We start from the raw sequence: 15,720 nt of genomic DNA, 5'->3' as shown, positions 1-15,720 counted from the left end.
CTCAGGTTGGAGTTTAGGGAGTCACTGGAGAGGATGCAGCGTATGGAGGCTCAGATGGAGGTGTACCAGGCCCAGATGCGCGCTGCTGACATCGACCCTACTGGTGGCAGCGGTCCTGCTGCAGGTGGCAACAGTCCTATTGGTGGTAGACGGACATCGTCACCCCTTCTGCGCCGCCAACTCAAGGCCACAGGACTGACGAGAACGACTATCTAGATCTGTAGATATTAGTTTTTTGTTTTATTGTTTCATTGTATTTATTTGATATAGTTGACTTTTAATTTATTTGGACATTGTATTATTTATTTTAAATAAAAATTCTTCATTATTTATTAATTGACCACTAATTGTGTGAAAAAATTTAAATTTAAAATTAAAATTGACAATTTATTTCAATTTTTTAAAAGAATATTGACATTACGGTTGGAATAATCCGACATTAATATGGCATGGAACAACATTTTTTGATGCCAATATTACCGTAGAAAAAATTTGCCGGTAACCAATTAAGTTTTTGAGCAGGTAATTCGCCGGAGAATCCAATGGTAATTACCGTCGGACGGAATAAATCCGACGATAAATATTTACCGGCAAGGTTTATACCGTCCGATTGTTTCCGACAGTACTCAGCATTTTTCTTGTAGTATAAAGCATCCAAATAAAATTGTTAAAAAGAACATCCAAAACCTAATAAAATGAAACATCTAAAATTAGGCTAATTTTTTTAGTAATGAAAAAATTGTGCATTCTAGTATTATGGTTAATTGATGTATTTTTCTTTGATATGAATTTTTATATTTTAAATAAGAAATTGGACCCTCAGATTTTCTTAGTGCACAAATCGAATGGTCCGCTTTGTGATGAAATAAAAATTTTTACGATGTAAAACAAATTAGAGGTCCGATTTGTATGTTTAAAAAATTTTTCAATGCTAAAATACAAATTTGATCTTCAGATTTGTAAATTTTAAAAATAAATAAATAAAAACTACAAATCTGACTCTCAAATTGATAGTATCCATATAAAATAAAAATACACCACATTTTTACATTGTTGAGAAACACCACCTAACTACAACACAAAAAATGAAAAGCATCCAAAATCATAGAGAGAATATTCAGAACCTTTAAAATTTAAACATACGAAATCCGGATATATTATTTATTTTCATTTACTTTTTAACGTACATTTCCATAAAAACTATTTGAAACCTCTAAAATTTAAACATTTAAACTTTAGGTATAAAAAACATCCAAAATGATACTTTTGTTTTTAATAGTTTACTTTCATTTATTTTCAATTGTACATTACTGAAAAAATTCAAAAACTCTAAAATTTAAATATTCAAAATTTAGGTATAAGAGACATTGAAAATAATGCCTTCTTTTTTAATAGTTTGTTTTTATTTTTTTATTGTACAATCCCAAAAAAATATCCCAAATATCTAAAATTTAAACCTATGAAATCTAAGTATAAAAAAATATCTAAACGTGATGTGTTTTTATATCATAATTAAAAGGGTTTTTATTGCTCAGATTTTGAATTTTCTTTTATTAAATTTTAGATGTTCTTTTATAATGATTTTAGATTTTTTTTGTTAAATTTTAAATACTTTTTTATAATAATTTTAGATATTTTTTTATTTGGTTTTAGATTTTTTGGATTTTTTTATTTGATTTTAGTTATTTTTTTTGCTTGTTTACAATCTAATTAATAGTTGGTTGTTGTTTACTAGTATTTTAATTGATTAATTGATGTCAAAATTATATACATCATGTATATCACTTCAAAAAATTATCAAATGAGTAATAATAATAAGGAAAAGTCTAGGGCCAGCAACTTTTTCAAATTTTGGCCAGCATGTAACCAGCAAAGAAAAGTGAGCTATTGGATGAAATCTCACACTAATCTCATACTATTAAAATCATCATTGATGGCTATTTGATGGCTATAAATCATAAAAGTTGCTGGCCCTAGCACTCCTCTTATAATTAATAAAGAAACGACAAATAATGAAGAACATGGGTTTCGGGTGAAATGTCACTTGCACAAAGAGCACCGGACTACTGTTCATCAAACTTGAAAGGTAAGAGACTAAGAGGTAAGATCAGAGCTCTTGTTATTAGCTTTGCTGAAAAGAAAAGAGAGAATATAGTTTTGTTGTCTTCTTTCATGCATTATTAATCAGGTACCAGAAAGCTGGCATTTTGTCTAAATTATTAATACTGCATGGACCGTTCTTTTAGTTTACAACTGTTTTTTTTTTTCTTCCCCTATATGCAAACTCAACTCTTAACATAGCTATGTCCTTAATTAAAGAAAGTAAGAAATCCAATGACACAAAAATATATATGTAGTGGTACATTTGTTGAGCAATAATGCTACGTACACATACTGTTTGAAAAAGAGATGGCTAAGGCTATATAGTAGTAGTGGAAGAGGAAAAGATCCTTCAAAGAGATCTTATTATATATGTAATAATGCAATGTGACGTTTTATGAGGTCTCTTGTGAGTTTTATGCATGATGCACATGCAAATATTCCATTTTAAGATTCAAACTTCTATGCATAAAATTAAAATTGGCAGAGCCATGTACGATGAAAATTGAAACCAAACCATGGGCTAATGGACCAATATCGGTTATTGAAAGATATATACAGCTGGGAACCAACCAGAGAGACAATTAAGCATTGTAATCACAATAAATGGGGTTCAGAACAAAAACATAAAAGAATAAATAACCTCAGAAATGGGTAAATACTCAATCTTTTATCTTTATTCTCTGTAGGATCCCTTGATTTTACTTTTCTATTTTTCCTTTTTTTTTTTCTTCCTTCTCTTTCTCTCTGAAATAAATTATACATATTCTATATATGTGAATAATTTGTATGATTCAATATAATTCCACAACCACTATCCTCAACTCTTTTGTCTGCCTTTATTTTGAAAGGTTCTTCACAAATTAATGAACCTGCAAAAAAAGTGTCTGAACTTTTTTCCATTTATAATTATTTTCTTGAATGCCAACTATTTCAAAATTCAAACTTCATTAATAAACTAATGACAAAGAAAGTGGCATACTTTGATGCATATTTGCAGGATGACGAAATCCACTCTATACTCCTACCCATTCCCATAACAAAATTATATGAATTTAGAGTCTGCAAACTTTGGTTATTCTGATTCGATTCTAGAGGCAAGATTAGAATTCAACATATTGTTTTAACTTTTAAGAACAGGCAAGATGCACCAAAAAAGCTTTAAAGCTTGCATTACTATATGTGCACCATTCAGTTATTCTTTACCACTTATCTCATGCAACTAACGCTCTGGGTTTTGGACATGTATCATTCGGTAGAGTTAATAACGACAGTTGACCATAATAATAATAATAATAATAATAATAATAATAATAATAATAATAATAATAATAATAATAGATACTAATTATTTTATTTATTTGTTTACAACTTTTTGAGAGTTACTTGAAACAGATGAATTTGGGTCTGAACCTGAGGTTCAGACTCATTTTTGGGGTAGCGTCTGACGTCTTTTATTGTCGTTGTCCGAGTTTCTCGTAAGGAGGTAAAAGGTGATACTTGCAAAGAACTCTGATGCTTAAATTAAGGGTTTTAGGCAGTTTTTTGTAAATTATAATTCGAATAATACCTAAGAATGTTAGGATATTTATAAGTGTAGATATAGAGTTAATAACCATATTTTAATAGGAAAATTATTGAGATCTCTCTTCTAGATTAATAAAAAATATTGAAGGAGTTAATTACTTATTTAGATAATTAAGGCTAAACCTATGTCGTCGTATCTGACCTCTTATAAGATCGGGTAAGTAATAACAAAGATATGAATACTGATATTTGTAAAGTGTCGATTGGCCTTTATTTATTTTTGGTTTAACTAAGTTATGGGTTAGAATATGAGCAACAATTATACTAGCCTTTATTTATTTTTGGTTTAACTAAGTTATGGGTTAGAATATGAGCAACAATTATACTAGATGTATACTAAAATCAATGACTTTATAAAATACAAAGTAAAATATAAAATATAAATTAAAAATAAATAAAAAATATATTTTTTTTATTATATAATAACTAATTTTAATGACTGATTTTAGAATTTAAATAACATTTTTCATTTGCTTATTATATTATTGTTAAAATGTTTGATAATCAATGTGAAGTGCTGAAGTTAGTTTAGATGACAAATTCTTTAATCATCTCTACATATACTAGCGTCTTACTCTTCTCAAATTCTTTATACCCGTCAAATCGTATTTTTTTATAATACAAAATCAACTATAGTTGAAGGGTTACCAATTATTTGTAAGTAATCTTCGTAGCTAAAAAGTACCAAGTGTGAATTTTGTTTAAATACAATTCTCAAGAAAAAATTATAAGATGATAATGTCAAAGCAAAAGATATTTTTCTCTTTTGATCTGCTTTATTAATTGTCACACGATGTCAAACACTCACTTTACCTTCTCATTGTTGTCTTCACAAAGCTGAAAAGATTACAGTGATCCATGACGCCACAAATCATGTGTTTTTACTGTACTTATTACTACTGACTGGACTGATTCAGTAGTAAACGAACTCGTCCCATTTCAAAGAGAAAGCTATAATTTCTCAACCCAGATTAATATATTTCATAATAATAAGATCCGACCACCAAAAAATAAAACAGAAAAAAAGTCTGAAAAACATCATGTGCAAACAACATTACTATAGTAACTAGTACTTTTGTTTTCTTTCTGGCTATTAGGCATAGTGGTTCTATAATTAGTATCGAAACACGACAAGGGGGATGGGATCCTCAACATTCCACCATTGACAGGATTCTCAAATGTAATATTCACCATGTCAAATGTAAATTTCCACCTAAGGAATGCAAGTGAAATGTTGACATCACTAAGGCAAACCCATTCTTTGGAACCTAACCGGCTAACCTTGTCCATGTGAAGTTGTCACAAGTTACATACACAGCCTTTAAGGTCTGACAAGTCACAAATATTTGAAATGTTAATGAGACATTATGTGTTCCCAAGACTCCCGAATCGAATAAAATACAAAGTAAAGCAGAAAGATCAAGATGCATGAAGTTAGATATACAAGGACAAGAATATCAAAGAGTTTGCCCTACCAAGGATTCAATACATACAAGAGTTAATATAACAGCATAATCACAAGACTCTTCAACACTTTTGTCACCTTCAGCATGTTGCTAGCCAGACTTAAAAAGCAGAACTGCTTTCTGATCCAAATAGAAATAAACAAAGTGGTTTGTTTCATGAGTCACATAAGAACCTGCGAAAAGAGGGAGGAGAGGAAGTCTATGAAAACACTTGATTTGTAGACTAGCCTTACCAATGTAAACAATACAATACATGAGCATTGATTGGCAAAACTCACTCGGAAATCTCATGTCATTCTAACATAAATTGGTGCTGATAACAAAATGAATAACCTGGGAAATACTGTCAATTTATTTAATTCTTACCCCCAAAGATAAGAACATATGAAAAAGACGTTTCTGTGTTGCTCCAAATATAAGTAAAGTCCCAGCAATAGACAAGTTTGCTCCAAATATAAGTAAAGTCCCAGCAATAGACAAGTTATAACTTGACAAAACAGAATCATGAAACATGGAATGTATGAAAAAGAAGTTTTTATGTTGCTGCAAATGTAAGCTTCAACATAAAACAAATCACATTTTGACAAATCAAATAAAAAATATGGAACATGGACAGAATATCATGTACATGAACAGAGAACATCCATTCAAGTAGAAAACTGGAAGAAAATATGATTTGTTGGAATAATGAACAGAAGAAAAACAAAGTTGGTGATCGAGCATTAAATTGTCCCAGCACCTACATTTGTGATGTTTTATATACATTTTTGAATAAGGGTCTGTCTGTAATATCATAAAAAATTAAGGTATTTATATGAATAAGGAGCCTGATATTCCCTTACTCTGAAGGGTAAACTATTTAGAATCATGAATACATGTAAGAATGTGACCATCACATTGGTTAAATACTTAAACTCCACAAAGTACAACCTCAGAAATATTTCGCATGTTAAATAATCCAAATCTTACTCCCTTACATGTATAATTAAAGATACAACAAACCATCATGTATATTTGTCTATGTCTGCAATATTGAGAAAACAATTTTGATCGATATACTATGCCTGTATTGGTTTTCATGAAAAGAAATGGAAAAAGAGAGGTGTGAGCATAAAAAATTAGCAACTAGCATTGCTGAAAAGAAAACTTTTCAGTAATCTACAACACACAGTTAAAAATAACCAGATGTTGAACAACTGTCTCTAAGATCCTGAACAGCTAAATCTCAGAAGGAAGCTACAGGCTAACTCAAACTTAAATATTTACCATATCTACATGTACCAATTAACCATGAGGTTTGAATACTTGTGAGAATGAAAAATGTTTGGATGTCAGGGATGCAGCAAATGCACAATGTGAATGTGGTGGTAGACAGCAAACTGATTGAGTACGGTTACCCCAAGAAACTACTCAATCTGGTAAATGATAACACATTAACCTCTTCATGTTCTTCCCCAAATAAAAGACAAATTCAAGTCCCAGCAGAGCACACTAATCCAATTGGAAAGTAACTTAGCAAATGTTGTGTATTTGCCAAGGGAGAAAACCAAAGAATGATGACTTCAATATTTACAAACTATCAGTGTATCATAAGTATAAGGGCAAAACATCAAGTCGAAGAGTGACAAAAGTCAGCAGGAACATGTCCTTTGTTCAATAGTCAACCTTGAGCTGAATTCTTTCTCCAAGAAGAACCAACTAGGTCAAAAGTGTAATTCGAGGAATGCAACAAAACAATGCATTGCTTGATTAAAGAAACCGCATTTGCAGAAGAAATCAATAATTTGAATGAAACAAAGAGTAAATTGAGGTCGTTAGATCTATGCCAACGAAGGGAAAGGTGAGAGATGAGACTACCAAAATTGCGACCAACGATGCAATGCCAAGTGGGACCATGCCTCTTGTCGAAGACCTTCTTGATGTGCTCCGCAACGTCTTTCTCGACATTGCACTTCTCAAATGCCTGAATGATTTGATTCCATTTTGAGAAGTCAACAGCCAAGAGAGAGAGAGAGAGAGAGAGAGAGAGAGAGAGAGAGAGAGAGAACTAACGGAGACGGCGATATCAACGGCCTCCCTTTGCAAGTCGGGGGGCATATCGGCACTCTTGATGATGATCTTCTTGGTGGGAGGGGGCGTTGCTGTTGCTGACGATGGCTTTGGAGCATGTTCGTCGGAATTGGGCCTCGCCATCAGAGTTCCTCCTCCGATGCTCTTTCTGGTGTCCTCGCCGCTCATCACACACACACTGCAGACTGCACTCAAGTCTCGTCGTTTCTGCTTCCTTTTTCAATGATTCATTCTACTCTCTCCTCTCCCTGCTTTTACTCTCTACGTACTGTCTCAGAAAAACACGGACACTCTTGTTTCTTTCTTCCTTTCATATCTTCCAATCATTTTTTGTTTTTGAACTCCATACTTGGGTTGGGCTTTATGCGTCATCCAAACAACTAGGCCCATCCTTGCCAAAAATCCCAGTAGCGTCCAGTTCAAGAAAAATAGCAACATCGAGAAACGTGAACATTGGGAACATCAATCTTGCACGTAAGCAAGATAACGCTAAACGAGAAGATAATTTGGTAGTTGTAACATGAAATAAATATGAAAATAAAAATAAATTTTATACTTTTCTTTTTATATTCTATTTTTTCCAAATTATCTTATCTCAATCACTAAATATAACCTTAAAAGGCAAGAAAAAAGAGTTGAGGTGTGCGCGTGAGTATGGAGAGTAGCTACAGGATATACACAAAAGACAAAAAGTATGAATATTATCACAATGGGTATACCCATACTGTAATAAATAATCTGATTTTGTGCACCTTAATGATGGTCAATTTAATGCATAATCATAGGATTAGTAGAAGGAGGAGAATATAAGAGATCCACGTTGGGAGCTACTTATTATTATTACGTTTACAAAGTCACTGGTTTACGACACCTCCAACTCTTTCTTCTTCATTGAGCTCCAAAACATTCGCATCACAATCAAAGCTCCTTTCCCTCATAGCTAGCTACTTTACACTCCAATCTCTTCTCCTCCATTAGCAACGGGAAATGAGTAAAGGACGCACCGTCTTGGAGGTTGGAGATGATGGGGTTGCCATCATCACCATCGTCAACCCACCTGTTAATTCTCTCTCCTTTGATGGTATAACAATTAACAAATGCTATTTTCTTCATTCTTGTTTTCTTGTGCCAATTCCGTTACTAGCTATCTTCTCTTTCGTGCACTTTTATTCTTTTTGCCTTTATTATATTACTGTTGATTAAAATTAATCAGATCTTGTTCCGCCTCTAATGCTTAATGATTAAATATAAAGTACTTCAACAAGTCAAATGAATTAATAAATTGATCAGTGATGCTGTTAATTCCAACAGTGTGCGTGCGTTCTTTTTATTGCCCATAGCAACTGAATTGTGTTGACTCTGATCGAGAATGGTCCACACCAGAGGATTTGGAGTTTAATGCATTATTGAATTATCACATGCTTTTTATGCTTGGGCTGCTCTGTTGTCAAAATTAAGGATAATGCAACAGTATTCTTTGGAACCTCTTCCTTTCACTATGCAGATTCTTTTCTATGATTCTCTGTTTTACATTGTGTGGCTAACCTGTATTATATCTGCTCCACCTCCTCTCTTTCTCCAGTATTGCACAGTTTGAAGGAGAGTTTTGATGAGGCTTCACGGAGGGATGATGTTAAGGCTATTGTTGTCACAGGTATTGCAACATGCTTCTGAGTTGAGCAGCTTTTATCTTGGATGGAATGGCACTTTTATTTTATTTTATTTTTCAATTTTATAAGATAATCTTGGTCCTTATGACAGGATATCCCCTTGTTAGTTTAAATATGGAACAACTGAAATATGAAAAGAAGAATGCCATACCTCACAGATTGGGCCTATGACATTTTACTCAAATCCCCACTCTCCATAGCCAAATGACCTATGATCAAGTCATTCTATTCTTACAGATTCATTGTGTTCACAGATTGGTTGTCATTGTCACATTTGATAAACACTAGAGTAATAAACTGTGTAGAACAAAAGATGATCTATGATAAGAAGAGAAAACAAAATCAATCAGTAGGCTAGTCTTGAGATTCACCAGAGATAATTCTTGCCTGCTCGCTGATCTTATGTTTACTATACCAGGTGCAAAGGGAAAATTTTCTGGTGGCTTTGATATTAGTGCATTTGGTGGAATTCAAGCAGCAAAAGGTACTAACTTTAGTTTCTTTTTTCTTTTATTTTTCATGGGTCTTTCTATTATTATGTTTATACTCATTTTCTGACTCTGTCTCCTCCATACAGAGCGTCCAAAACCTGGATGGGTATCAATAGAAATCATCACTGATACTGTAGAAGGTACATAATTATTGTCAAATTTCTTATTCACCATTCATTTGACAGTTTCTGTTATGTTGAATTCACCAACTTCCTCTTTCAGCTTCAAGGAAACCCTCTGTTGCTGCCATTGATGGCCTGGCCTTGGGTGGGGGCTTAGAGGTTGCAATGGTATGCATTACTAACTGTTTACATAAGAGAATTAGGAAAAAAAAATTGCAATTTGTTTAAAATGTTAAAAGTCTTTCTCCTGTAGGCATGTAATGCCCGGTTATCTACCCCAACTGCTCAACTGGGTTTGCCAGAACTTCAACTTGGAATCATTCCTGGCTTTGGAGGTATGGCTGCTTTAATTTCAGTTGAATTAATACCTCTATATTTAGGTTTACTTGTTACACTTCTACCAGCACAATACTTGGTGTATGTATTGAAATTTAGTTCATCAAGAACATGAAGAAAGAGATCGTAGGAATGACGGAATGAATACAAGAAAGAGAGTTGAGGTGGTGTTAATTATAGAAAAGATGGTAGAAATAGAATCTCCTTTCAGGTGGTATTGATATGTTTGGAGAATGGAAAAGGACTTAGTGATCCCGTCAAGGAAAGTGGATTGGATGGAAGTTACTCCTATAGCTAGAGGTAGAGCGAGACCAAAAAATAAAGAAGCTATTAAGGGAATTATTAAAAAGGATTTCAATATAAATGGTTCAAACATGAATATGATACACATAGAGCTCTATGATATCGTTTGATCCATATAGTTGATCTATTTAGTTGAACAAGGTTATATTGTGGTGTCAAAAGAAGATAAGAACAAGGTTATAGTTGATCTACCTTTTAGGTTTCTGTTTTCTTTATTTATTGTTAACCCAGAGTTATGAATTTTCTTAGGAACACAGCGACTCCCTCGTCTTGTTGGTCTGACGAAGGCCCTTGAGATGATGCTGGTATGCTACATTTTATGCTTCTTGTTTTACTTAACCTTGTCCAGTGATTTCAATTAATCTCTTTGACACTTCCTGAATTTGTTTTTCTTTATGAATTAAGACTTCAAAGCCAGTTAAAGGGCAGGAAGCTCATAGTCTGGGGCTTGTAGATGGTTTGGTGTCAGCTGATGCATTGGTAACCACTGCTCGCAAGTGGGCTCTGGATATTTTGGAGCACCGACGACCATGGGTTGCTAGTCTTTACAAGACTGACAAAATAGAACCACTTGGGGAGGCAAGAGAGATATTGAAATTTGCACGTGCTCAGGCTAGGAAACAGGCTCCTAATCTCAATCATCCTTTGGTTTGCATTGATGTTATTGAGCAAGGAATAGCTTCTGGTCCCCGTATAGGACTCATGAAGGTTGTCATTTGTCTCCACTACAATTGTTTTCCCCTTTACATTGATGTTGCAGAAATGTTAACTACATTGTATTTGACCTTTGCAGGAAGCTGAAGCATTTGATGGACTGGTAGTGTCAGATACATGCAAAAGCCTAGTTCATATATTCTTTGCTCAAAGAGGAACAACCAAGGTTGGTTGAAATTGTGTGTTGACTTCATCTTTATTTTTTCCTTTTTGAGTGAGGACTGAGAGTCATGTTTGCAAGGCTATGCAACTTACTAAAATAAGTGTTCATATGATATTTTAGAAACACATCTTAGAATTTCTGTTCTACAATACATGTCTTAATCAGTAGTTTGGAGGCTTTGTATTTCTCATTACCCTAAGAAGGTAATATGGTGATGAATAATGTTTTGAACCAAGATTAGCTACCCTGATGCTCATACTAGATTTCCATATAAATGCTATTATATACGAATATCCAATTCCAAAGGTGCTAGTGCCTTCTTTGTTTTCACTGATTGCATCTTCTGCTTAAACATGTCTTGGCTTGGAAAGGTACCTGGGATCACTGATCGTGGTCTGGCTCCAAGGAAAGTTAAGAAGGTTGCAATCATTGGAGGAGGATTAATGGGCTCTGGAATAGCAACTGCTTTAATTCTTAGTAACTACCCTGTCATCTTGAAAGAAGTAAATGAGAAATTCTTGGACGCTGGAGTAAATAGGGTTAAAGGTAAAGAACAGACATTGTTTCTGACTTCTCAAAATTCCTTATCAAAGAAAATAAAAATTTATACCCAAAAAGAAAAAAATTGATGATGTTTTCATGTTTTCCCCCCCATGTTTGCAGCAAACTTACAGAGCCGTGTCAAGAAAGGGAAAATGAGCCAGGACAAATTTGAGAAGACCATGTCTCTTCTCAAAGGTTCTCTTGATTATGAATCCTTCAAAGATGTGGACATGGTGATAGAGGTGGGTTTAATGTGCTTTGATATAAGTTTGCTCATTGGCTGTCATTAATATCATGGCTTCACATTGTTCAAAAACCTGTTCATGTTATAAATTTTTGTTGTTTGATGTTTGTACAGGCTGTTATAGAGAATATCTCTTTGAAGCAACAGATTTTTGCTGATCTTGAAAAGTATTGTCCACCTCACTGTATTCTTGCAAGCAACACTTCGACAATAGACTTGAACTTGATTGGACAGAAGACAAAGTCTCAAGATAGAATTGTGGGAGCACATTTTTTCAGGTGGTGTCCTGCATTTCAGAATTCTACATTTCCTTGCAGTACATTTCTGATTGAATCTTGACTTGTGCTTTTGCAGTCCTGCACATATTATGCCCCTTCTGGAAATTGTACGAACCAATCATACATCACCCCAAATAATAGTTGATGTGCTAGATATTTCAAAGAAGATCAAGAAAACTCCAGTGGTGGTTGGAAACTGCACTGGATTCGCCGTTAATAGGATGTTCTTCCCATATACACAAGCAGGTCTCTTACTTGTTGAACGTGGTGCTGACCTTTATAAAATTGATAGGGTGATAACCAAATTTGGAATGCCAATGGGGCCTTTCAGGTATTACTGCTTGGATATATGAATGACATCCAAAATCACTTTGTGAAGGATCTAATCAATGGCATCCACGATCACTTTATTACTTCTACTGCGTGCTATGATCACATAATAATCCTACATCTTCTAATGCAGATTGGCTGATCTCGTCGGTTTTGGAGTGGCCGTTGCAACCGGCACGCAATTCATTCAGAACTTCCCCGAGCGGACCTATAAATCTATGCTCATTCCTCTTCTACAGGAAGAAAAGAGAGCAGGTAAAGATAGACTGCATGGTAGCATCATTTGAGGAGATATCCGTCAAATACTAAGTAATTTACTGAAAACCTCTGATTAATATCTGCTTCTAACAGGTGAAACAACCCGCAAGGGGTTTTATTTGTATGATGGGAAACGCAAGGCTAGCCCTGATCCTGAATTGAAGAACTATATTGAGAAGGCTAGGAGCATTTCTGGCGTATCTGTCGATCCTAAGGTAATTTTTAACCCATTCAAATCCACGAAACAAGGTTTGAGTTCAAGTTTTAGATATAAAACAGAACTTGATCTGATGTTGTGGTCTTAACCTGGACAGCTTGTCAAGCTATCAGAAAAGGACATCATAGAGATGATATTCTTTCCAGTGGTGAATGAGGCTTGTCGGGTCCTCGACGAAGGCATCGCAGTCAAGGCAGCAGATCTTGATATTTCAGCTGTCATGGGCATGGGTTTCCCACCTTACAGGTTTGTTTGTCTTGAACTCTTGATGATTAATCATATGACATTATAGCTATGTCACACTTCTTTAAACTTTTGGATAATCTAAACAGGGGAGGTCTCATGTTCTGGGCTGATTCTCTTGGATCCAAATACATACACTCAAGACTGGAGAAGTGGTCTGACTTGTATGGAGGATTCTTCAAGCCTTGCAATTATTTGGCTGCTAGAGCTGCTAAAGATATTCCTCTGGTCAGAAACTTAGCAATTTGTATTCATTTCCAAGTTATTTAGTCAATTACATTATCAAGAGTTTTTTGCCATTAGTATCACACTTACTGAATTCCAACTGTTTTATTGCAGAGTGCCCCCAAGGACCAAGCCATGTCACGGTTATAAGATGCAAACAGCTTATTGCATGTTTTAGATTGAATTTCTTCGTTGATTTCTACTTCAAAAAATAGGAATATGATTGAGAAATAATGTACGATGAGAAAATAAAACATTTGAGGACAGCAGAATTGTTTGATCCAAGTATTCATTTGTACTTTGTGGTTCAGTACTTCAGCTACACTTGTGGGTTTAGTTATTGCTATAAATTTTGTTAGCACTATAATTTTTCGGAGTATGTTTGAATGGCTAATTCTTTTTCTTTTTATAATTACATATGCCTTTTAGTTTAGCGGTTCAATAATGCTGATCCATGTCAACAATATTGTTCAACTGATAATCCAATACTTAAGGTGTAGAGAATACTACTTAACCGTAACGTGTATGGCAAAGATTGACATGCATTCGAGGCACCTTGAGTTTTTTTTTTTTTTTTTTTTTTTTTTTTTTTTTTTTTTTTTTTTTTTTTTTTTTACAATTTGTTGGGCGAATTACATCGACTGATATTTTGCACTGTCATGGTCACCGCAATCCACCATTGGACTTATATAGTTATATTTGATTATTCTTTCGTTTTGCTCTCGTTAGTTTATTCTAATTAATCTTTGATTGCACCAGATAAAAAAAAAACAATGAATGCATTATTTCTAATTTCATGATTATTATAATGGTCGTTACTTGGCTTAAGCGTGGGAGAACTGCGCATTAATCCACCTAAGAAGTATTTTGACTTCCCCAAATCAATTTAATTACGCATCTGTTTTCTACTTCTTGAAGCAAGCTAACAAGTGCGTTTCCGACTTCCGTGACAAAACACTGAATTTCTTTTAAATTATTGTTAGAAAGATAATATTTAAAGTTATCTAATATCTATAATTTTATATACATAATATCTCTAATTATATATTTATTATATTTAAAATTATATAATTATTTTAATAATAATTAATTAATGTTAAATAAAATAATTTTAGGCTATTTGAACTAATTTTTTTGTTGTCTTTCAAATATTATTGTTCTTTTAATTAGTTGTTTGTATATATGCATAAGGTATTTTTCTTAGCAAGTCTTAAAAAATAGCATATTATAATTATTCACCGTCATACTACACATCTATGTAATTTTATATCCAAGTTCATTAAAGTTGGCCAAACACAAAAAAAAATCCAATACCATTAAATGAAAAGTAAAATATATGCGTCCAACACATACGAAATCGCTCTTGCCCAACGCTTCTCTTCTTCTTCTTCTCTTCTCTTCCGCGCTTCTTCTTCTATTTCTTCTCCCGCACTTTTTCTTCTTCTTCTCGTTTATGCACGAAGTGTCTTCTTCTTCGCGTTCCTCCTCCTTCTCCTCCTTCTTTTTCGCGTTCTTCTTCTCTTTTCTCGCGCGCTTCTTCTTCTATTTCTTCTCCCGCGCTTTTTCTTCGTCTTCTTCTCATTTACGCATGGAGTGTCTTCGCCTTCTTCTTTACGTTCCTCCTCCTTCTCCTCCTTCTTTTTCGGGTTTCTTCTTCTTCGCATGTTTTCTCCTTATCGTCATTCTTTTATTGTTGTTGCTGCTGTATTTTTTGGTCTCTTCCTCCTTCTCTCTCTTGTGAAGAAGAAGTAGAAGGTGAGGAGGAAGAATTTTGAATTGTGCAGAATAAAAATGAATCGAACATGTTATTATGGTGAAACAATTGTATAGTACTAAATGAATAGAATATTATCCATTATATAAATTCAAATTCGAACATCTTTCTGCATAATGAACCAAACACGTACTCATGGTGAAACAATTGTATAGTACTAAGTGAACGAAACATAATCCATTATATAAAATCAAATTTAAACAGCTCTGCCTACAATTTATAGATTATCAATTCAATTCAATTCAATTCAGTACACTTTCGTTCATTCAATTCAATTCAAATTAGCAATTGCATTCCATTCAATTCGATTCAAAATTGAACAATCCAAACTTCGTCAGTTTGATTCGTTTCAGAAGAATAATTCAAATCGCTCTCATTCAACTAATTTGGAGTTGAGTCATTCATTGTTTCGATCCAGAAGTGCATATCGAAGAAGAAAACGAAGAAGAATAGGAAGAAGATAAATGCAACGTAACCAGATCGAAAGAAGAAAACGAGAAGATGAACGCGACCAGAGGAGAACGACAAAGACAATGCAGATCAATAAGGAAGAACACGAGCAAAGAAGAAGAAGAAGGTTTACGTT

General features: G+C 33.8%; 2 protein-coding genes across 2 annotated transcripts; one reads left to right on the top strand and one right to left on the bottom strand.

The window, feature by feature from the left end:
• Positions 1-5,007: 5,007 nt before the first annotated feature.
• Positions 5,008-7,617, bottom strand: LOC112723094 (uncharacterized). The gene is made up of 3 exons (XM_025774336.3): positions 7,206-7,617; positions 7,011-7,116; positions 5,008-5,326 (listed from the first exon to the last, which is right to left on the bottom strand). Exons 1-3 carry the CDS (start codon positions 7,389-7,391, stop codon positions 5,244-5,246), a joined length of 375 nt encoding a protein of 124 aa, XP_025630121.1. The 5' UTR covers positions 7,392-7,617; the 3' UTR covers positions 5,008-5,243.
• A 234-nt stretch (positions 7,618-7,851) lies between these two features.
• LOC112723093 (peroxisomal fatty acid beta-oxidation multifunctional protein MFP2) lies at positions 7,852-13,736 on the top strand. The gene is made up of 18 exons (XM_025774335.3): positions 7,852-8,304; positions 8,806-8,877; positions 9,312-9,377; positions 9,471-9,524; positions 9,607-9,674; positions 9,760-9,841; positions 10,395-10,450; positions 10,551-10,853; positions 10,939-11,025; positions 11,394-11,568; positions 11,686-11,807; positions 11,924-12,087; positions 12,164-12,418; positions 12,551-12,672; positions 12,769-12,890; positions 12,990-13,138; positions 13,225-13,363; positions 13,475-13,736. Exons 1-18 carry the CDS (start codon positions 8,211-8,213, stop codon positions 13,508-13,510), a joined length of 2,166 nt encoding a protein of 721 aa, XP_025630120.1. The 5' UTR covers positions 7,852-8,210; the 3' UTR covers positions 13,511-13,736.
• Positions 13,737-15,720: the final 1,984 nt, after the last annotated feature.

The sequence above is a fragment of the Arachis hypogaea genome, chromosome 11 (assembly GCF_003086295.3).
Source record: "Arachis hypogaea cultivar Tifrunner chromosome 11, arahy.Tifrunner.gnm2.J5K5, whole genome shotgun sequence".
Taxonomy (NCBI): Eukaryota; Viridiplantae; Streptophyta; class Magnoliopsida; order Fabales; family Fabaceae; genus Arachis; species Arachis hypogaea.
The sequence above is the reverse complement of the archived record's forward strand: the minus strand, read 5'-3'. Positions and strand labels throughout refer to the sequence as shown.

Coding starts and splice junctions, on each gene's coding strand:
- LOC112723093 (XM_025774335.3), top strand. CDS start 8,211: ATGAGTAAAGGACGCACCGTCTTGGAGGTTGGAGATGATGGGGTTGCC. Junction 13,139..13,224: donor ATGGGTTTCCCACCTTACAG/GTTTGTTTGTCT, acceptor TAATCTAAACAG/GGGAGGTCTCATGTTCTGGG. Junction 13,364..13,474: donor CTGCTAAAGATATTCCTCTG/GTCAGAAACTTA, acceptor GTTTTATTGCAG/AGTGCCCCCAAGGACCAAGC.
- LOC112723094 (XM_025774336.3), bottom strand. CDS start 7,391: ATGAGCGGCGAGGACACCAGAAAGAGCATCGGAGGAGGAACTCTGATG. Junction 7,117..7,205: donor CCGTTGATATCGCCGTCTCC/GTTAGTTCTCTC, acceptor CAAATCATTCAG/GCATTTGAGAAGTGCAATGT. Junction 5,327..7,010: donor CATCGTTGGTCGCAATTTTG/GTAGTCTCATCT, acceptor CTCTTTTCGCAG/GTTCTTATGTGACTCATGAA.